Source organism: Paramisgurnus dabryanus, chromosome 13 (genome assembly GCF_030506205.2).
Source record: "Paramisgurnus dabryanus chromosome 13, PD_genome_1.1, whole genome shotgun sequence".
In the NCBI taxonomy this organism is placed as follows: domain Eukaryota; kingdom Metazoa; phylum Chordata; class Actinopteri; order Cypriniformes; family Cobitidae; genus Paramisgurnus; species Paramisgurnus dabryanus.
Window position 1 is genome coordinate 10,269,638 of NC_133349.1, and position 24,713 is coordinate 10,294,350.

The following is a 24,713-nucleotide window of genomic DNA, read 5'->3' on the forward strand; positions in this document are numbered from 1 at the left end:
ATATATATATATATACATATATACATATATATATATACATATATACATATATATACATATATACATATATACATATATACATATATACACACACACACACATATGAAGAGTTTCGTTGCTAAACGAGATAACTCTGTTTTTAACATTTTTGTCAAAACATGTTTATTATTATGTTATCATGTTATTATTTTGTTTTATGGTGCTACTTAGCTGTATTTTTAAGTTATGAAGGTTTAAATCAAAACAAACAAACTGCAGTTGAATAATTGGAATGCACATCCAAAAAACAAGATTTCTGAAAAATTAAAAAAACGTAAACGAGTTATCTCGTTTTTACATCGAAACACTTCAATATACATACCTACATACATAAAGTACTGTGCAAAAGTCTGAGGCCACCATCACCACAACCTTAAGCAAAGTTTTAATGTCCATCCATATTTACTCTTTTTTTCATCACTCATTTTTAAGATACAAACAGAAATACAGGACATAAACAAAAAATTAAAAACAAAACAATTTTCAAAACTAAATGTCTTCTTTAGGTCAGTATTTAGTATGAACTCTCTTGGCACGAAACACATCTCGAGCTTTTTTGAAGAGACTGAAGTCCCGAAATCATTTGATTAGAATTAGGATTTAATTTCATTTAGGTTTAAGAGATCCTGGAGTTTTCTGCTATTGCTCAAGTGGAATTGGATTTTACCCTAAATACTTGACACTTCAGCTTATACTTTTATACAGTTTTTAATACTACATACACATTTCCTGTTTTTTCTGTTTGTATTCCAATAAAGAGAGTGAGAAATAATTATATGATCACCATACAATTGCAAAAAACAACAAATCTAATGGAACCATGGTGGCCTAAGAGTAATGTTGTATTATATTTAGTTTAAACTTTGATGTATTGAATTTGGCCGGTATGAGGTTTTCCATCAGAAATGCTTTCGGCAGAACACAAAGCAGAACAGTGAAGTAAACTCAGGTTTGATTGAATTCTTCTGGTTTAATGTAGACCTCGGCTGCATCTGTTTCGCTTTGTTTTCCTTTTTGCCACAAAAGGCAGAGTCCACACTTCCCCCTGACCAATAAATTCACTCTGATTCATTTAAACAGGCAAGTTTTGCTCTTTGGACCGCCTGTCCTGCATTTGCAATTCTGAATGCTTTCCTCCCGTCACCAAGATGAAGAATTCATTTAGAACCGCTTTGTAACACTTTCCACGCCTTTGCGCTTTCCAGTCTTTTATGTCGTAGCGTACACAAGGGGATCCTCTGAACCGACCTCGGTCAATGTCATCAGAGACAAAACTAAATGCCAACCAGATGCTTTATTTTACCACGTTGTAAAAGGTTCATTTTCGGAAACGTGAAATAAAATTGACTTATTATATAAATCTTATAATACGCTCTGTATTTCCCAACGGTAAATAAAAACTGTAGTAACTGAAACAAAAGATCCAGTGTGGCGTCCAAATGGCAGTGAAATCTTTTTGACCTTCACCTCTGTTATTTCCTCAACGGCTAGCCCTCTAAAGTAATTATGCCCTAATGCTTTTCTTATAAAGCTATTAAATATCATAACTAAGCCAGTTGTGTTCGATTCTCTTGAGTTTAAGCAATAAAGCTTTAAATATGGGATTTGTTTCCAAGAGGCAAACATAACACTGTTACAGATTTTTTTTTTTTTACTCTTAAAAGAGAATTCTCATAATCATATCATAGGGGACGTTACAGCACATTATTGCATTACATCTGTGCTGTTTTTAATCATCAGTTTATTTACACAAGGTCAGATGGACTTCTTTGTCCACTGCGTTGCGTCATGCTTTTTTCAGAATTGTGCAAACATGTTGGTTTTGTTTTTAAGATGCCTTGTCAAGTTTAGTTATCTTTTAGCATGTTTCTTTTAGTTTGCCATCATCTGGACATGTGGCGAAGTGAAACAAACCGTGTGCATCACACAGACTGTTTTGTTATAGTAGACTATGATCAACAAAACGTAAGGCGACTATTCTGTTCTTCTGCATCATATACATCCATATGAATCCCCCCCCCCTGTTCTTTGCTTGCTATATGAGAAAGGTCTGGAGAGTACAGACAGGCTAATGGAGTGTCAGTTGAGTGTGCTGGACATTTCGAAGAATTTAATTGGTGGTCCAAAGTGCTTTGGAAGAATTAGAGAAATCGAATTGCCCGGAGGAGGTTCTCAGTGTTCCCAGGCCTTGCCAGCTTTTATTCTGTCCTACATTTATGTTTGCTGTTTTCAAGAATGTGCCCTCCCTATCTACAGTAGTCTAAATCGATCAGCGAGGTCTTATTGTAACGTGAGCTCCTCAGGTCTCCAGGGGTTGGGGGGAATCGGTTCACCTGCGTATCCCAGTTACTTCTCAAATGATTTTGGATCGATCCACAAAAGTTAAGAGTCAGAGTTTTGAAGTAATAATTTTGTAAATTTGGTCTTTGACGGTCGTAAACAGGATTGCTCGTTATAATTGCTTTTGTTCAGAGCAAAAGTACCATTCATCAGTTCAGTTTTTGGGATTGAGAACCATATGGAACCCTGAACCACAAAACCAGATTTATACAGCATCTATAACAGATGAATAAATAAGCTTTTCATTGATTGATTGATTGTTTTGATTGGATAAGACAATATTTGGCTGAGATATTTGGAATCTGAGGGTGCAAAAAATCTAAATATTAAAGTTGTCCATAGCAACACATATTACTGATGATAAATTAATTGTGTATATTTTTACAGTAGAGAATTTGCTAAATATATTTATGGAACATGATCTTTACTTCCATTTTCTACCATTTTAAGCCCCGTTCAAATCCCATCGACTGTCTCACTGGGTAAACCCCTAAGGCATTGGGCTTCCTAGTAACAGTTATAAGCAACCGAGTAGTGTCCACTACACTAACTGTGGGTTCACATCAGACGCAAGTTCAACATTTTGCGCGAGTACATTACATACAAAGTTAATGCAAAGACACGAGCAGATGTGTCCTCACGTGGGACGATGCAAATTACGCGATATGGGCAGTGCGTTTGCCGCGAAAACACACACTATTCGTCTAAAACGTTACTTCACCCAAGTTGAAAATATTTAACTATAGCGAAAAATTCGCATGACACAAAGTTAAATCTCGCCGGTAATCTAGAGCGAGTAACGCGATGCCCCGCATTTGGTGTGTACGTAGCATAACTGATGAGAGATCCACTGCTTCACTCTCATTGGCTCCTGAAAGTCGTTTTCTCAACGTTGTCTCGTCGCTGGACACACCCACTTCCCAACAGTCACTGGCGCTCTTAAAGGCCGGGGTATACCTTTTTTCCGTGTCCGCGTCTGGCTCGCGTGCGCACACGTCCGCGCAACTATCCAATTATACTACTCGCGGCTACACGCGAATGGACGCGTTCGACACTATACGCAATACAAATGATTTCTCATTCAAATTATTACTCTACCAGACATCAGTGCAGCACTGATTTGGCCACATTTACAGTACATTAAAACATTACCATAGGTGAAGAAAAGTAACCGATCCACCATTGCAAACACAGTTTAGAACAAACAACAAGACAACAAAGAACAGGAATCAAACATTATGGTAACGGACATGCTCCATAGCTTTCTGTTCTTGAAAGAAGTAAAAATTAAAGAAGAAAAACGATAGTTGTAGTGGAGCGTCCTGTCTAAATATTTTCACGCGCATTCGCTGTTGTACGCGGACTGTACGCGCACTGTCCGCACGGTCTCGGACGGCCGCAAACCCTCCTGATGTAAAAAATGACGTCATGTGGACGGCACGCATACACGGACGTCCCTAGTATACTTTCGGCTTCATGCCTGAAGCTGGAGGTCTGAACGGGGCTTTAGTTGTTCTTCCTCTTGTTTATAGTGATTAAGACCTGTTGAGCTCTGTAAAACAGGACTGGCATCTGTATTTGGCTCCATTGTGAACCATATTTTATCATGACTTTAATATAGAAACGTTACATTGTATTTAGTATCTTGCCAAATAATTGCACCCCTTTAAAAATCAAATCATCAATTCCCTGCCCTATCAGGCATATGGAGTTTGTCTTCCCCTGATAGACATTTACATCTGTGCCTACACAAATCGCTAGAATAAAAACAGGGGCAGCATTGCCATTTCCGCTCCCTGTCTCTCTAACACCCGACAGATGGACAGGCTCCTCGGTTCCCCCTGTGCTTGATAGGACCTCTAATTACTTATCCACACCACATCAAACCAGCCCTCCACACGCCTTGCCTCAGTATGGTGCGGAAGTGAGTCGGTCAGGGGCAATAAAGCCTCACTACTTGCTTGTAATTTGTCCACCGATGGACGTGGACTGCGTCTCGTCCGTTTGTGTCACCAGGTCTGGGTCGAGGGCGTGCGGATCTTCTAACAGTTTGGAGGGGACGGCGAACCGCCCTGACTGTGCCTGCCCACTGCTAGACCCGGTGTGGTTTTCATCAAGACCAAGCATGGGAATCATTATAGGGCCCAGGCTCTGAGCTCATTGTCTTGCCTTGTCTCTTTCCCTCGTGGAGATGTATCTCTCTGTGATGATTTAACATGCATTTCAGATTTGAAAGGGTCACCAACCATATACACACGCATTAGAAAGTGAGCGTTAGCCTCAGTCTATATGTGTTAGCTGCAAGTACAGTGTGTATAGTGTATAAGTCACCCGGCGTACGCAATGCATACACAGAATTGTTGGTTATTGCAAGAACAACAAACAGTTCATTGTGACCCTGCATGTTAAAACAAAGCTAAAGTCGTTTTTATTGTTTTCTACATAAAATCATGTGAAAATATAACCTTGATATCCAGTGGCGGCTCGTGACTGCTCTTCCGAGGGGGCCCAAATTCAAAATATGTGTTCAGAGTGTCATGTGTGTTCCTTGTGTTTTCAAAAAATGTTTGTTGCGTCATGTGAACCATGACCATCACGTGTTTTGTCAAAATAAGTGCCTGCTGCACACGCGTCAAAACTGTTTAAGATAATAGAGACGTTCATGTTTACAAAATACACGCAAGACACTCCTATAACAGTAAACTCTGATTACGCATGCGATTATGCGAGTATCTGGCAAACGCGAGCGTCTTTTTTTATCATAAACCCTTTAGACACGTCTGCAGCAGGCACTTATTTTGACAAAACACGTGATGCACATAGGTTCACTCGACACGCCGAACACATATTTTGAAATTATGAACCACACCTGACGGGCTACATACATGTTGGGACGACCTTCGCATTGTGCGCCCTCGAATAAAGAAGTCACCGGCCGCCACTGTTGATATCTTAAATGTTGACTGAGTAAGGTCATGCTAAATATTGAAAAAAAAATATGAAAATGAGTAAAATAAAACTTTGATGCTCCTAATCTAATAATTAGATTTAAACTGTAGCCTGGATTACACAGACAGCAAAAACAAAACTGAACCTAGTTCAACACGACCCATCAGTTGCCAGGAACAAATAGCCTACTATACAAAAATGATCAGACAGAAAAATGCCAATATTGACCTTAGGAATCAAGTATTTAAAAGAGCCACATAATGTGAGGGATAATATAATGTTAGACGGTCATTATTGTAAAATAAACTCTAACAGGGTGGCCAGACCAAGTCTCGAGTTACCCTAAAAGAGGTTTGTTTTGATACACTGTTAAATATTTGAGGTTAAATATATAAGTGGTTAAATATTGATTCAAGTTAAAATTATTTTATTACGTGAGAAGAACGAGACTGATATTGAGTAATCTGAGAAAGATGAAACTGGCACAGCTACTGTCTGTTGGAAATCAAATGTTTGGGACAGTGGCCTATTATACAGTGGTCATAATGCATAAACATTTGACCGCTGAATTCTGCAACTGACCAATCAGAATTGAGTATTTCAGAAAGTTGTGTAGACTTTAAGGCAACAATTGTAGTCTGCGTTCATACTGACAGCTGACTCTCTGGGTCATGTACACTGTAGTATTGTAGTCTGGAAATGTGCCACCCAAGTAGGAAACAGAACCAAGTAGAAAAGCCCAGTTGCACATAATTTAGGGAAATTCACAAGCTTGAATTATGATTTTAATGTGCATGTAGGCTTGAAAAGCATTCCTGAGACTCTTAGGTTTCATAACATGTTTGTTGCACAGGATTTCAGTTGCGGTTTAGATTGTGCTACTTTAGCATGTCTCTATTTTCGGTCCCTGCTTTTTTCACTGTGGCCCTTACCAAGTGGCCCTAGAGGTAGATGGATGTTCATCTGGCCTGCAAAGGGGTAAAATGAAAAGAAAAGTTTTGGTGGATATCCATCTACATTTTCCAAATTCTTGCATTACATCTTGGCTGACTTCAACTGTGTATTATTTTATTTGAACCGAAGCCAGACCTCAAAAGCACACCGTCTTCTCGTGTAAACATCTATCAAAGTGAGAGAAAGGTACATAAAAGGTATCCGCAGGCAGAGGTCACGTGTAGTTTGCATGTTTACCATCTAAATGCTGTGGTGAAAGCAATAATGGGGAGATAAGCATGCATATACGTCTGGTGTCTTCAGTCTACAAGCCAAATAAAAAACCCTGGAAATTTAAAGTTGCATGGTGTGACAGACTTGTTTATGGATTTAGGGCCAGGGGTCGTATATGAGATGTGTCTAGCCAGCAGACAGGCCTGTTTCGGTAAGAAGACGAAGTTGAAGTTGAGTGATTATTACAAAGCTCTTTAGTGTAAGTTCTTCCCTGGGGAGTAGATGAGATGAGCAACTATTACATAAAACCCCTGCCCTGGTGTTAATTTGCTTCTGGAAGCGTTCTTGCATGTCCTCGCTTGCCAGATTTTCACAAGGGTCTGACAGGTGGGTAACAATACACGCACATTTAATACAACGTGCCACCCATGTGCGAAAAACAAACAAACCCGCTTTTCATTTTCATTCACCTTTGTGCTTATCGTAAAGTTGCTGGCTGGGGCTATGCGTGGTATCCTGTTGAACGATGTTTCCTAATTAGCTCAATAAGTTTGGCAAAGTTTTTGTGGGCCTCGTATAACTGCAGAAGCTATTTGTGGAGTAAAAAGTTCGGTCTTGGGCATAAAGCTTTGAAGTCCCTCACTCAGTGGTTGGGACCATATGAAGTCCTCAGCATGCTTTTGCCTGCCACCCCTGTGGTGCTCTCCACTTTTGACCCTATGGATCACTTCTGATCTGGCCTGGTAGGGAAGGGTTTAGCCGGGGACGTTGAGAAGAGGACTTGTTAAAAGGTTAATGAGTTAATAGCTTTCATGTTTCCTGGGATAGCATGGTGTGTGAGGTGTGACAATTTCATGTGGTGGGAACTGCATATATACACTCCATTGCGATGCAAAAGATGCATCATTTATAACCTTTGTGCAAATTTTGTTGCATTGCATTCTGGAATCGTAGTATTGTTTGATGTGGTATAAGTTTGAAGTAGCAGGCGGAAAGAGAGGGCCACGTGAGGCTGCTAATGTTCAATGGTGTGAAAAAATTTCAGGCATGCTGTTTCTCTGATCACTAGCTGTGACGCTGCTCCTTCTCCAAGCAGGGAACCCACCGCTGACTCCTTATGAACAGCATGTGTGAGTGAATTGCACCATTCAGAACCCATCGTGCCACAGGTGTGAAAATGAGGTGTGAGGTTTATGTGTGATAAATTACCAACAGGTGTGCTAATTTTAGCTGTTCCACCTCCCACTCGCTCCACCACCTCTTGAGTTTCTGTTTAACTCTCTTTAACTTTCTTCTAATATCCCCATTGTTTCTCCTAGAGAGCACTGAGATTAAATGGAGAGCAAATGAAGAGCTCAGATGCTAAGCGCACAAAAAAGAATTTAATAAACAACAGCGTGCATATGTCAAGGTGCAAGAGATTTATACCCTGATAAAGGAAGTTTAATTTTAAAAAATTACATTTTACCTTTATTCATAAGGGATGCACTTAGAGGGTTTTGCAGTGAAAGACAAATTTGTTACATGTAAATACTAATGAAATGACTAAAGTGACATTTGTCAAATTTAAAACAAAATGCAGAATAAAGTTGAAACAACTTTTGCAAGTAAATTTTAACCTACTATTTTAAGTTTTGGCTTGTGAAAAGTTGACATGACAACTTAATGTTTTAAGTTAAAGTAACATATATATATATATATAGAATCATATAATTGGATTTGACAAAAACGCTGCATATTTTTTACCGTGTTGTCTCGGATGTATCTTTTTCAAGATAATTTCATTTTTAGGAGAAACTTAAGACAAAGTTGATACCTATATAAAACATCCAGAGTTGTGAAAGAGCAACCTTCAAGCAATAAAATTTTCCTCTGGGTTTTCTCCCCTCACCCCTCTGTCTCTAAAGACCTGAGAAAAGAATTCACAGAGTGGAAAAAGTCGATAACTTCCAAGTTCCATCCTAAAAAGTAAGCAGTGCAGAAACATAAAACATATTCTCACACATAGCCCCGTCATGACACATTGGTTTTGTACTTTATGACACATGCGCTTTCTTATTCTCTATAGTCTGCACATAAAACCTTATTTTTGTGTTAACAACATGCAAAGTGCTACTTGACCTCTCAATCAAAATACACTTCATTGCTTTAAAAGATCCATCATTGAAGTTTGGGGTAGGTTTTTTGTTTGACAGCTATTTATAAACTTAAATATATACTATATCTATATATATATTACTTATTTTAAAAGGATTTTTTATGACGTGCAAATATAAACTACTTAACATTATAATGTAAAGTATTATTTGCAGTCCCTTCAGAAAAACACCATTATGTGATCACATGATTCAACGCATAATCAGCCAAAGTCCGTATATTTATGCAGGGGGCGCATTTTTTCAAATACGCCACACTTTCCCAGCATAATTTGTAGATTTCTGTGGCCGAAATATGCAGGGCTTGCATGATTTGATAATCCCTGCATTTTCGTAGAATAAATCCCCTGTTGCCATGGGAACGTTATGAAGTGACGTGATAATGTGACGTGAACATCATTGAAAAGCTGCAAACAGTTTTTGCAAGTTCCCGCAGTTTTTGCAAGTTCCCGCAGTTTTTGCAAGTTCCTGCAGTTTTTGCAAGTTCCCACAATTTTTGCAAGTTCACGCAATTTCATTGCATAAAAGTGCATAAATATCCCGCATATTCCATTGCATTTTTTAAGAAAACGTGCCACAAGATCAAGGATTTTTCCCCGCAACAATCACAAAAAACGCAGCGATTTTCTGGAAGGACTGTATTTGGTTAAAACTACTTTGTTTCTTCTACAGGCCATCCCGACGTTAACTATCACCCCATTCACACAGCACTTTGGTCCAAGATAATTTCTGTAAAATTGGCAGAGGCTTCTGTGCGAATATAAATGCGTCTCGTAAATGTTCTGGGATCACTTCCGTAAAGAGGACCTAGTAACATTGCCGTTACATACATGGAAACCATGCAGAAAAAAATACCATAAGGGGATGCCGTAGTGAGGACACGCATGTCATAACAACCATAATTTATGGTTCAACTCTTTGACACAGGGATTTAAATGCAGATGAACATTTAGGTCAAGAAATGTTGGCAAACTGGACTGAAGCAGAGATCAGGGAGCTTGTTACTATCCGCGCTGAAGCTGAAATCCTTAACCAGCATAACAGAACAGCGCATCACATGATCTTTTCATAAACTAAAATGAACGCCCTTGTTTTTTTGAGAGAGAAATCATGTAGAGTTAGCAAACTTTAGACGCTGTGGTAAAAAAGCTCACGTGTCTATATGGGATCTTTACGTTATGTGTAAATCACATGCAGTGCGAATGACCAAAATTGAAACGATCACGGACAAATCCTGGATGCATTTTCCGTATCTCTGTATGAAAAGAGCTTCACAACTGAATTGATATTTTTAATAATTGCCATCTGTGGAGATTTAAAATCAGTGGCAGCTATTCAAAATTAGTTGCGAAGTTTGATTTACCGATGTTTTCTTCTCTTTCGCAAGCAAATTATAAAGTTAAATAGTGACTTTATATTGTAGTAACTGAGGACTTTTTAGTCGTTGTCTAATTACAACGTGTTATTATGAGTTAGTGGTCTTTTATTATAACCTTATCAGCTCATGTGCACAAGATATTTCTGAGCACTAAAAGGCCATGCCAAGGTATTAGCACACGCGTCAGCAGGTTTGCCCCCTGGCTCACCTAATCCCACTGCAAGCAAACACTGACACCACTACCAGCCGCCCAAGCTTACGGGGTATGTTTATATAACAAGTCCACCAATTCAGTCGCACAGATTTCATCTACAAATCTATCGGTGCTTGCCATGTCTCCCGGGCCTGTATCACAGGAACACTCTCGCTAAGTTAATAAGCCAGTGCAGCAAAACAAATGTGTTTGCTCAAACACATGGTGTAGAATCATTATAAGTAATGGGATTGCCCTAAATTGTAAACATATGCATACAGTACAATCTGTTAAAGTAAACTGAAGCGGAGGGGGAAAACATGAATCCCCAAATCCTGACTACTTCCAGCTGTCAAGTAGTCAGAGGTGAGGTCAAGCATATTTTCTGCTATAATAAACCGGATCAGAAATGTGCCGTTCGGAGAAAAAATGCGCCCCTGCCATCCCCCAGTGCCACAGCTCTGGTTGATTAATCTTTGCAAAGTGTGACTTCCATATCCATGAAGAGTAAAGTCGGAATGCGCCACATGTTCGGTGGTTATGGAGTTTTCCATGTACTGTCTTCAACCACGTGGAAAGTTGTGGAGCTCTCAAGGGGCCGGCACACTTTTAGTGGGTGCTCTGAAAGTTTTACTGCATTGGAGTTTCTTTTCCCAGATTGCTGCCAGTGATTTGTGAATGTCGGCACGTTTGCCCAAAATTCTTTTACGCCTAGGGAAGACTCCACAATCGTGCACAGTAGTAGGCTGCTCTGTGTGTGTCTGCCGTAACGGGAGAAAAACAAGACAGGGTTGCATTTTTTACTTTATATGGCTTTGATTTTTGATTTCTCCTATCATCAAGATTGCAAGAGTGGGGATGATGTCACCATGTGATGTCATAGATATTTGTGTGTGTGAGACATCAGTGCTGCATAAGCGTGTTGTGGCCCAGGGCAATGCACGCCATGGTTGTTTGTGAGTCTTTAAATGTACCTTAGACAGGCTTTTCTGTTGGATCTCGCTTACCCTGTAATTATTGTTGATCATGATTCAAAACAAATCCAGCCAAAGCTGAATGAGGCGAACCTTTCCAAATATGCCGTCATATCTGGTGTTATGAGCTTGCGATCCGCATGAATGAAGAAAGATGAATTTTTGCGTTTACCTGAATGAACCACAGTCTCGCCACGGAGTAAAACTAGCATGGAATATTGTTTCTGAATGTAATTTCCTCGAAGTCTACAGAATGCTTGCCTATTTTCCAGTCACAAACAATTTTTTCTGTCCACACTGAATGGGAAAACGGGGTGAGGCACCTGATTTAAAATCATAGTCAGTCAGAACAAAGTATAGATGGCTTCTGCTGCTTTCTGCACTATTAAGGGTTTGTAAAAGGTTCTTTGTATGGTTCCATAAAGAACCTTTAATGTCTATGATGTTTTCGACAGGTAACGTCTACAGAAATGTGCCGAAAAAAAAAAAACGTTTTTTGCCGCAGAAGTTATACGTTCCAAAACTGGAGAAGAATAAGGGGAAGATATGAAAACATGGCTAAGAACAAAATAACATCTTCAAAAGAGAAATGACCCTCCATTTTCTTTGCAAACAAATCATTTACTTCTCATCCTTTGTTTTCCCCATGTAGCCTCATTCTTGGCTGACAGAGGTAGCAGATACCGATTCATTTGGCTTTTTACAACGCTGTCTTGTTGTAGACGATTTGCAGAAATTGTCTTGTCTTCGGTCAGGCTGTAGCAATTTGGAACGGTTGTGGTGTCTTTAGCACAGATGTTCAAAGAGGACAGGGCCTTTGTAAATACAACTGTTTAGGTTGTAGACAGAGTGTTTAATGCATGATGAAAGAAAGGACTTGCGTATTGTGGTTTCGTGAAACATTTGTCCCGTGTTCTCAGTGTAAACGTTTTTGCTTTTGTTATGAGAAAGACTTCAAAGTGACTTGCACAGGTTGTCTCATGTCAGGAAAGGCAATACGGACAGTTTTAAGTGGACACAAAATGACATTTGCAACTTTTTAATAAGTTGTACACATCAGGAACTGATTGGATATATCAGAATGGAGCCAGGTGTATTTTCCTTTTTAATGCATACCAATCATGCACACAGGCAAGGAATGCGCATTTAAAGAGCCACTATTATCCAATGCATGATTTTACATTTGACTTTGGTGTGTTAGTGTGTGACGATATAGTATAAGTATACGATGACGCAAGTTATTGTTTCTAACTGAAATCTCTTTTCTTGTACTACATGAACGCAATGATGGTTGCAAATGGTAATATGTATCCGATGCACAGTTTTTAAACCGATGTAACGCATCGTTAACTTGTTATGCTGATGCACCAGGCGAATCGGGGAATCCATATTGTAGGCATATTGTAACAGTTTACTTCTGCAGCAAGTTGAAGTTGACACAATGCACATTATCATAATTCCACCTGCTTCTGACTCAAAGCCTGTAAGTAGCCTATGTTTTCATATGTAAAGAATTCACTTCTGACTATTCAAACATAAGTTTTGTGCAGTGTAGAGTAGCGCTTGTTGTTTGCTATTTCTATTATCACAAAAGCATACATGTTTTAGTTTTTTCCCTTACCAATCTATTACATTATTCTCAAGCTGTGCTGTCAAAGTTGATCGATCAGCTTGGTCGTCTGCATTTTGTGGATTAGATTCAGGGTCGTATTGATAATGTACTACAGACAATATTAACTCCTGTCAGTATTGCTTGGGAAGTTGATCTTCCAAATATGGTAAGGAGCGTCATTTTCTGCCAGACGCTTGAGGTATTCAGCCAGTTACAACACACTGGAAAGCTGGCCAGTCACAGCTTTTCATAAACCACGTGAACACATTGCGTTACACCAAAAACACAAAATAACATTTTTAGCAATGTAATAGGGGCTCTTTAAAAATAAATAGTGTTGTAATTTCGTGTTGACTTCAAGCTAAAGTAAAGCTAAGGGAAAACAAGAAATGTGTTCTGCAGTTGGCAAGAAATAACTTTTCTTTAGTTTTGCAAAACACGCTTGCCATCATAAGTTAAACTCCAGCAGGTTAACATGACAGACTTATGGTAAAGTTTAAAGCACACACTGGTATGAGAATTGTCTTAACACTCTTAGCAGCTAAATAAGATTAATCTACTGTAATTTATGAAGAACTGGAAATAGCACCAGACCAACACATTTGGATAATTAGCATTCTTGAGTGACTTAAAAACATAGCCAGAGTTGTTGTTTTTCCCATTTATAAAAACCAGACAGTTCTTTCAGTTTTTCTTGGGACAAATTTCTGAATGAACGGTTCCATTATCTAAAGTGTCGAATGCAGAATGTAAATTAAGTAAGCACATTTTCTTATACGTTTTACCAGTCACATATTTAAGGTTTAATGTGACAGAGCTATTGAAAAGCCATTATTTTTCGCGTTTAGAACTTGAATATATTCCCCATGATAAATCGATGAAAATACAATGCTGAATGAAAGTCTCTAGGTATAAATCAGCTAGCGGTGAAAAGCTTTCCGTAAAATGTGGAAGCGTTGGGCCGTCTAGAGTGGCTCTTGGACACCTCTGCCCTAGACACACCATATCCCAGCCTCCTTTTTGACATGCCTGTGGTCGGAGCTGGGAAAGCTGTCCTCAGACATGCTGCTGTTCCAAAAATCTCAAATGAGGCAAAAATCTGTCTAGCTGTCAGCTGTGCTGTCTCCCTTTGTCTTTCCATTTGTAATAACCGGTCCAGCGAGACCGGGGTCCTGTCAGTGCACTGCTAATGCAGAAAGTCATGTCAAGAAGTTAATAACAAGCTAAACAAAATGTAAGTTAAACCTAGGGATGCACTGATACCATGTTTTTGGAATACGAGTATGAGTACGAGTACTTGCATTTCAGTACTTGCCGATACCGATACTGGGTACTTAATAAAAAAAACCATGATTTAACAGATTTTTACAGGTAACAGCTTTAGTCATATAATTTAACAAAAAAACAAGGGACCTGTTTTCCAGTTTGTTGTAAACTCTGCCTCTTTGGACAACACGAGGATTAACCCCGTACACGCCGCTCAAACATAGACATTCTCAAAACGTTGTATCGATCCCCGGTATCGGGGGACTTTTAACGAGTACGAGAGCGGCATTATCATAATTCCTTCTGCTTCGGACTCAGCCTGTAAGTTAACTCCTGTTAGCAACCCAATCTTTCAAACATGGTAAGGAGCGTCACATTTCCGGCTGAAGTCAGAGGTATCCAGGCCAATCACAATGTACAGATAAGCTGGCCAATCAGGGAAGAGCTTTTCAAATCCGTGCGTTCCAGAAAGGAGTGAAATCAGGAGCTATAAAAATGTATGGTATGTGGAAAATAATGTGTTTTTTTACATAAACCACACAAACACATTGTTATATACCAAATACACACAAAAAACATTGTTTATAAGCAATAAAATAGGGGCTTTTTAAAATGTATTTCTGGGTTTTTTCGTAATCTGTGTGTGGAAATCTGCATCTTCATTGACCTAAAACTTAGACTACACAACTTTTTGAAGCATTTAAATCCTTCAGTTTCTGCAAACCATTGCGGAATATGTATATTCCAATATTCCCATTTGCACTATTTTAATCCTTTTGACATATCTTGCAGCCCGAAATGGTATCAATAAATTGTACATGCAAATGAGAATATTTATAGCTTTAGTTACATAACGTAACATGACATTTAATGTAAAAGACAATTATTGTTGTATACACGATTAGGATAACAATCTCCATCCATAAAAATATATTTAAATTATAACAATCTTCTTTGTAAGATTTCTGCAGGTGGATTTAGTCTCGCATGCCACCATTTGGTTGATCGATGGACTGATGCAATCGGTCACGGGTAATTGCATTGCTCATGTTGACAGCAGCAGTTAAAGAAATAATTTAACAAGGCTTTGCTGTAAAACCCTGACAGTAGAATGAAAGAAATAATACGCGTATGATTGAGAAAGGGGAAACGGTTTGTGATATTGCCATACCAGCATCAATTAGGGAAATTTACTAGGGAAAATGCTCTTATAGTTTTTAGCTTTTTGAAGTTTCAACCTCACGCCAGTCCTGGTTTCCGCCATTCTCTGCACTAAGATCGCAATCAGGCCTGAAGTGTGTGGGCTGAGTCGGGGAGATTTTTACCAATTTATGGTGAATGTCAGGTTTCTATAAACATGTTCAAACTGTATACCATATGTCTATACGCACTGTGTGGTTGGGGAAAAATGTGTCCAGATCATTTCCTCGTGAACACTGAGGTCACGGAACATGAAACATGATACACAATAATGTTTTCTTTTCTTTATTTCTCCCATAAAAACAGTCAATTGATAAACGTTTGTCAAAAATGATAAATGGGGATATACAGTATTTTCTCTTAATCTGGACATTGTCTAAATCAGTGGGAAAGTTTCAGTTACCTTGAAATTAAGACTAAAACATTATGCAACGTGCTGAGCTTTTTAATGGGATAGGAAGGAGGACATAGAAGTTCACAATGGGCTGTAATTCCCAAGTTTGCATGCAGTGCAGACTAACAGTATCAAACCCTTCAATAACATAAAAGACCGACATTACTATAAAGCAGACATAAATTTTATTAGGCATGAAAAAAACCTGTATAAGGACCTGTATCGTACATCTCCCACAATTCTTTGCATGATATTTTATAAAGCATTATGGTTGGTCACCCAGTTACATCTGTTACCGTATCTCTGTTTGTGATATTTAAAACTTGGCTCCAATCAATAGAAATGTCTCTGGTTTGATGCTATTGTGCGCGCCCAAGGACATTTTCCTGTAAAGGGAATGCTAAGGAGCTTACATTAGGAGACCTTTATTGTGTAACGGTATGGTCATTACTGGCTCCTTTGTTTTCTACCAGCAACACGATCCTGCTCGGAGTCGATGCGGTTTTGGGCTTTCAACGGCTGTCTGAACTCTACATACAGAAGTTGAGCCTTGAATCACATCACTAGGCTTTTTACATTCACAATGGTTTCCACTGCGAAAATGTCAGGGCGAGCTAAAGTCACCATAATGACAGTTTCTTTAGTCCGTGAAACTTTTATGTATCAATGAAAATGTCTTTGACAGTTCTATAGCAGCACATGCTTAACTGTTCAACAGCTCCGCTCTCGTAGTGCGGTGTCGTGGTTGCAACCAGACAGCAGAAAGAAAAGATGGACCGCCCGCCGAGGAATTAATGGGCGAAATCATGACATCCAATATAAAGAGGTCTGCAATGGGACACAAAATTCACACTTCGGTACATACCTTGGTTTCGGGGTCAGGATACTGGTTTGATTTGAGGTGTAATTTTGGTCTGGTGTTTTGAGCTAGTGTTTTGAATAAAAAATGGACAAATTTATTTTTTTTATTTTGGTTTTTAACAAGGTTTTAAATAGTTAGATGATGCCACTGATTTATCCATTACACTTTTGTTTTTATAACATTAGATTATAAATGTGGACAATGTTATTTTCTGCTTATTTTCATATTTCAATCCTATCTGCTGGGAAGCCAAACACATCAAAAGAATGGCATTGAAATGTGCTCGTGGCAAGTGAGAAGCAGGAAATATTATAATGCGCCGCATTAAATTTAGGTTCCACGCAACATAAATAACCATTGTCTCCCAGCTCTGCAGTAAAAATATTTAGTTGAATGAGCTGTATGGGTTGAATTTAGTTGAATGAGAAATACAGGATGCCATAAGTGTCATATTTTATTTTGAATCTGAAATATGTTATTGAAATGTAATTTTGAGAAATAGTTTTAGACATTTCTGTCTTCCCCAGGGTACTGCAAGTGGACTGACTGTATTAAAGGGACACTTTTTTTTAAAATATACTCATTTTCCAGCTCCCCTAGAGTTAAACATTTGATTTTTACCATTTTGGAATCCATTCAGGTGATCTCAAAGTCTGGCGGTACCACTTTTAGCATAGTTTAGCATAATCCATTGAATCTGATTAGACCATTAGCATTGCGCTCAAAAATAACCAAAGAGTTTCAATATTTTTCCCAGACAGACAGTAATAGTCAAGGACTTTGCTGCCGTAACATGGCTGCAGGAGGCGCAATGATATTACACAGTGCCCAAAAGTAGTCCCCTGCTATTGAAAGTTACTAAGGGGACTATTTTCAGCCGCTGCGTAATATCACTACGCCTGCTGCAGCCATGTTACGACAGCAAAGTCCTTGATGCGCGATGCTAATGGTCTAATCATATTCAATGGATTGTGCTAAGCTATGCTAAAAGTGCTAGCGCCAGACCCAGATATCAGCTGAATGGATTCCAAAACGGTAAAAAATCTTTTTTGTCCCTTTAGTGCATCTGTTTATATTCTGCTTATGTCTAATGGTTCAAATCCATATACCACTTGTGTCTATACAGCATGAATAGTTACTAAAACCAATCTCTTTTTTTTCTTCGTATTGCAGCTAGCTATGGAGCTTACCCCGTCTGTAAGGGCTGCTCGGTTTGTTCAAAGGATAACGGCTGTATGAACTGCCAGCCCAAGCTCTTCTTGTTCCTGAGGAGGGAGAGGATGCGGCAGTACGGCGAGTGTCTCCACGCCTGTCCGTCGGGATTCTACGGCATGCGAGGGACAGACATCAACATGTGCTCCAGTAAGCTTCTACCCTTTCCACTTATCTGTCTTGGTTATTTACAGTACATCTTTGAGGCCGATGTGTGTATATATATATATATATATATATATATTTGTAGCACAGGTGCGTAGATGCTATTAGACTGACAGATAGGTTTATTATTGATTTAAGCTTGAGTTTAGCTCTACTACTGCTCAATATTACCCTGTTAAAGAGCCCAGTTAAGACCATTAGTTTACTGTTCAGTAATTCGAGGACTGGGAATGAAATGTTCCCAAACTGAAAAATGATGACCGTGATTGAGCAAGAGATGTTTACTGGTTAAACTAGATAAAAAAGCTTGGACTCATGCAACACAGACTTTTGATTGCTTCCACTATGTGAAACAAAACAACAAAATAGGGAAAAACCCACATTTTCATGGCCACCTACAAAAGGAATCACATTAAAATAATATTTCCCTCTTCCCTTCACCCCTGGTATTTAATAATCTTATTTTACCATTTGAGTCAGCCCTGAGACATTTTGGACCCTTGTTGTTGTTAAGCGAAAAGCCTGAGGTGTTGGCTGAATGCTTTATATGAAAACAGAACTCTAACTCTTTAGATTGTTTGAGCCAAACTTCTGACAGACAGACTAGAAACCTCTGAGCAACGTGTCAAGAACTACATTACTAATAAGCCGGACAAAGTACAGACACCCCTACAAAAATCCTGTCCACTCTCACTCAACAAACTCAATACAGTGTCGTCTGCCAATTGGGTTTCAAAACAAGAGAAGGGGCATCGACTAAACCCTTCATTTACTATAAACTGGATATATTAATTGACTAGACTTACCATTACAGAAAGACCATTTAAGAGTAAACGGAAGCATGCCGCAAGTCCTTACAACCACTACATTTTGCAAACTTTTGTAAATCATAAATACAGAAGAAGAAATATTCTCTGATACTGTTGTCCCCCAACCGTTCCTTATCCTGGTGGAATCTTGATTTTAAATGATACTGATATGTGGCCTGGTAATCGGGATTTCTTTCCGAGCACATGTCTCCCAGAACCAAACCTCACATTGTCACGTACCATAAAATCTCAGAGCAAAGCTCACTTTGATGTGATCACTGTTACAGTCATGACTTTGTAATCCAGCTTCGCATTTGACCGTCTCTCCTTAAGTTACTCTTTCTCTGCCATGTCCGCTAAGCCGTTTGTGTCCGTCAGTCATAATGGGTTGTTCTATCAGGGTTTGAGTGAGAAGTAATCGCGGGGTCACTGGAAATGATTTAAAGGATAACACACAGCAGTCATTCAAAGACACTAGACTATCTCTCGCTCGGGCCCTCAGCCTCTTCCAAGAGTGCCAGATTATGTGGAGCCGATCGTGTATATAGAAACAGGCTCTGAAATCACTTAAGCACCAGCTGCTTATCGTTATACCCTAAGTGTGTGTGCGTGTGTGTGATCCTATCTTGTTGCTCGGATTCTTTGCAGATCTGTCGGCCCTGAGCAGAAACATCGGTAAAGAGGAGACAGGTTTGCACTCCATCAGTGACTCTTTCGCTTTAGCAGTGGGGTGGAGTGCTTTTGAAATCCGTTCACCAACACTTTGAACTATCACTGGCAATCATGACCCATCAGAAAGAAAAATCCCAAATGAGATCTCTTTAGTATCGCAGTAGTTTTTCAAACACAGCTACTTCCTCCTGAGAAACAGACCCAAGTTTTGTGTCTTGTGTGTCAAGAAAAACCTTTAACTTTGTGTATAAAACTAAAGGTTTGACTTTTCAAGATTAACTCAAACATTTCTCATCAAATTCTCTTAGGGATTCTCTAAAGATCTAATTATAGTTCCTACGGTGTATCAGCGACGGTGTAGGCTACGCTTTGGCTTTCATATTATATTTCTGCGCTGTCATCCGTGTCAACATGCAAACACACATGCAAAATGCTAGTATGGAAGTATCCCCGGGTGTAACCACAGAAGCAGCTCACCCACCAAAGAAGAAGCAGCAGCTTGGCCAGTAAACCCACAAACGAAGAAGAAGAAGCAGCTTGTTGTGTATGTTTTGAGAAGACCAGCAGTGATGGAAGTAAATAGACAGCGACTTTTTATCTAAATAATGTCATTAATGATTCACCCTCATGTCATTCCCAACTCGTAAAGCCTCTGTTCATCTTCAGAACACAGTTTAAGATGTTTTATATTTAGTCCGAGAGCTTGTTGAAAATCTACGTACGGTATACTGTCCATGACCAGAAAGGTAATAATCAGTGGCTCAGTTAGAATGTGTTGAAGCATCGAAAATACATTTTGGTCCAAAAATAGCAAAAATTATGACTTTCTTAAAACATTGTCTTCTCTTCCGCATCTGTTTTGAAGCACATCTGCGAGACTAAAGTCACGTGACTGCAGTGACGCGGATGACGTGTTATCCTCAGACATGTTTGCGAAGATTTCTTTCAAACTTAAAGTGTGCATCTCACTCAGACTGTAAATGAAGCCCAGGCGCACAAAAAAACAACAACAGCTGGGGTGCACCAGATAACACGTCAGCCGTGTTGTACGTCATCCGTTCACTGCAGTCACGTGACTTTAGTCTCGCTCTAAAGTTGGATTTTTTTATTTGTGGACCAAAATGTATTTTCGATGCTTCAACACATTCTAACTGACCCACTGACGTCACATGTACTACTTTAATGATGTTTTTATTACCTTTCTGGACATGGACAGTATACCGTACGTAGATTTTCAAGGAAGGGTCAACAAGCTCTCGTACTAAATATAAAACATCGTAAACTGTGTTCTGAAAATAAACGGAGGTCTTACAAGTTTGAAACGAAATGAGGGTGAGTCATTAATGACATTATTTTCATTTTTGGATGAACTATCCCTTTAAGTTATCTTGGTCCACAGTAGGCTAATGTTATACATCAGGAGTGTCCGCACTTGGTCCGGAAGGGCCACTGTCCTGCAGAGTTTAGCTCCATCTTACCTTAAGCATACCTGCCAGAATGTTTCTAGTATGTCTAGTAAGACCTTGATAAGTTGGTTCAGATGTCTTTAATTGTGGTTAAAGCTGGAACAGAGTGCAGGTGTAAAATGGGTCATATAAGGACACATTTAATTGACACTGCCACAGCTTGGGAACATTTTTATCATTTTTTCTGACAGTGAAGGTGAAACAACTAGATATTAAGATCTGATTTGTGTTTTTTCTTTCATATGAGATGAGCCATACAGCAAGCAAAGAGTCTACAGTAATTTTAGCAATAACTTTTACAGTAGTTGTCAAGGTACTTAACCTGCTGACCATCACATGGGAGGTCATTCTCTTTTATAGATGTAGGGCTGGATTGCAAGTATTTATGCTAAACGACATCATGAAATATTATTTGCATGATTGACAACCCGTGGTGCTAAGAGGTCTTCCAGTGACAGAATCTTTAAGAAATATCGGCCCCAGGTGACACACTGAAGCTCGCAGAGATCTGTGTGTTGTTTAGTGTGTGAAGTTTCCTTTCCTCTTTTTACTCACTTGGAAACTCTTGTAAAGAGGTTTTTGATTGCCAATATCCTTTAAATATCACAGCTCATCCAAGACTAGTATAAATGCCACGTGAGAGCCCCCATGTCAAGGGAATTTTTTTCATCACATTTTATACCATGTTTTACTGTCCCAGATGTTATTTAATACGTTACTGTTATACTGTTGTAGTAGTGATTCCCACTTTTTCACTGTTTTGAATGAAAAGTGCAGGCATTCTTGTAAGTTCTTTACCTTCCCAACCCTCTGTATTTTACGGGTAGCTTTGATATTCCAGTGGGATTGAGATGGACGTCAGCCACACGAAAGCACTGTTGCCTGAAGTGGTACCCAAATGCTGTTAAAGAATCAGCACAATTCTGTAATATGCCCTGCCGATGCTGCCAGAGTCCTGTACCCTCTGGAAAATAATGGGTCGTTCCAGTCAAAGTGATCTCATTTGGGACATGCAAAAGAAACTGTTGCCCTTGGCATCTACGTTTCACTTGCAAACCAGAGAACGTGATTTGCCAGACAGTATAAGTGACACGCCTCTCCTTCACCTATCCACATCTATCAGCGGTTCTGTTAGGAAATGGTACTAAGTGGTTTACACTAAGTTCTGAAGGTCTGTACGGTCATTGGAAATTATGACAGCTGTCTCCTGTTATTTGTTATAGTTGTACACGCTCATTTTTTTTATATCCCCAAAGCACATTGTGAACTTATTCCTATGGACACTATAATAGATGGCATTACAGTGGCTTGTAACCACAGGTGTACATTTTTACATTATCACTTATTGTCCAAGTTTGACAAACAGAAAGTTTCCAAATATAGACGCTGGTTTCATCGGACTCACGTGTGGTGTTCGACGGGCAACCTTCCGATCTCTCTGATGAAGCCAATACGGAAGTTATTTAAACTGCAATTCATTGACTGGCCGCTAAAGGCTGGCTCCAAATGGGAGTCAAATCCCATAGACCCTCATGTTAAAATTGTACAGCCTGGTACAAATTTTGCCCTTTTATTTTTTTAAGGGCGTGGCCACTTGAGTGACGGTTGAATAGCCACTGCTGTCACTAGAGTCGCGCTAGGGGTGTGTGGTTCCAACAACCATGACGTCCCGCCTCTTTACCCGTTTTTGGATATCCGCGAGTGATGCGCGGCCAAGATGGTGACGGCAGGCACCGCCTACTTTAAGCTTAAAAAACGATCTTCAGAAACCTATGGGTGACGTCACGGACACTACGTCCATCTTTTTTTACAGTCTATGGCGGTGACGCGATTACGCGTCTGGTTGGAACTTTACCTTCCGGTTTCTGTTTGTTTAATGGTCTGACTAGTTGCTAAACTAAACTCTTGAACAAATACCTCATCAAAAATAACAAATGTGTTGGTTTCCTAGGTAATCTACGTATTGTTTATTTTGCTTTTTACTATTTTAAAAGGACTTTGTTGTTATTTATTGTTAGCGGAGTTTACAGAAGTTAAGTGTTTTGTTTTCCACGAAAGCGGCTTGTTTATGTTGTTACTGCTGAAACTGGTTTCTGTTTGTTTGATGGTCTGACTAGTTGCTAAACTGAACTCTTGAACAAATACCTCGTCAAAAATAGCAAATGTTTTGGTGTTCTATGTAATCTACGTATTTTTTATTTTGCTTTTTACTATTTTAAAAGGACTTTGTTGTTATTTATTCTTAGCAGAGTTTACAGGAAGTTACACGAAAGTGGCTTGTTTATGTTGTTACTGCTGAAACCGTCTATAGACTACATCTATTAGTGAATAATTGTGACCCTGTCTGTGAAGTCCAACATCAAAGTTTGATTTCACTAATTGATTTAACATTGGTTTTAAATATGACAGCTCATCCAAGTTAAGCTTTTGTTTCCTAATTTTTGTAAATCAATTTGGATAAAAGCATCTGCTAAATGTAAATTTCAATCTTTGACATGGTCTTACTCAGTCAATATTAAAAATATCAGAATTATATTTTCACACAATGTTTATTATGTAGGATGATTTTATACTGAAAACAATAAATCACAAAAATATTGACTTTATCTGGGTTTTCCCAGACAGGCTCACAATTTCAAACCCAACTCACTTTTTTTGTGTTATATGTGCTTATCAAGTGTAGTGACATTTATTATTTGTTGTAAGTGTGGCTTAAGTGTCCAAATACTTTTTGGAGATGCCGAATTTAGTAAAAGGGACATTGACAGGTCAGCATGTGAATGATACAAATAGAAACTGCAAGGACCTCAGGAAAAACCAGGATGTTTGGTGCACCCACTGGCGCAGCAAGATGACATTTCTGGGTGTGAGAAAGTCAACCGCATGATGTGCTCACCAGAATCCACTGAAAAATGCTGGTCAGATGGTCCAGGCTCCTTCCACAAAGCCTGGGAGGAAAATGGAAAAATGTGGCCACCCCGACCCCTGAAGCATGGGCAACCCTTTTACTCCACAGGATGTGTGTTGAGTACTGCACATCGGTTACGGTGACCTCAAGACTTGATACCCAATTTGCAAGGCACTGGCACATATTATATAAAGTCCATTTGTCATATGAAAACAAAGTTAAACTTTATTTGCATAAATACTGAAGACAATTTCAACAACCCTGGCTAACGTGGTTTGCAGTTGCTTAAGTTTGACACTGGCTAGCATGTCCACAATATAATTTGCCTTATTGTTTTTTTGTGTTGCATCCAGACCACAGGAGAGAGGCATTCCTGCCACAAGTCTTTCAGGATTAGATCACCCCCAAAGCTTGACGATTCAACTCAGCATGCACTTGACTCAAAAACCACATTGAAAGCCAAGTGGAAAGAAAGGGCAGACATAAATCACATTTTCAACTTCCTTTAACACAGGCCCCTTGAAAGTTCTGTTTGTGCTTCTGCGTTTTTTGTCGCTTTTATAAATCACGCAAACGACAAAGTGGTTGCATTGGTTTCCGTTAGATTCTCATGTGTTTGGGAGAATTTGCTATCTATTTGCATCCATGTAGTGTCCTTTACGCATCAGGACTTTTGAAAGGATATTAAGGTTAACCCACACTGTAAAAAAATGCTGCATGAAGTTAAAGGAAAACCCCACCATTTTTCAATATTTTACTATGTTCTTACCTCAACTTAGACAAATTAATGCATACCTATCTTTATTCAATGAGTGCACTTAATCTTTCTACAACGTGTCATGATTATGTTAGCATTTAGTCTAGCCCCATTCATTCCTTAGGATCCAAACAGGGATGAATTTAGAAGCCACCAAACACTTCCATGTTTTCCCTATTTAAAGACTGTTACAT

General features: G+C 39.1%; 1 protein-coding gene across 1 annotated transcript in view; it reads left to right on the top strand.

Annotated features, from left to right (window-relative positions):
• Nucleotides 1-24,713, top strand: part of rspo2 (R-spondin 2) — a 69,671-nt gene that overhangs the window by 5,974 nt on the left and 38,984 nt on the right. Inside the window, exon 2 of the mRNA XM_065298534.1 lies at nucleotides 17,704-17,892. Within this exon, the coding sequence (XP_065154606.1) occupies nucleotides 17,704-17,892 (189 nt within the window). The remainder of the gene's footprint in view (nucleotides 1-17,703; nucleotides 17,893-24,713) is intronic.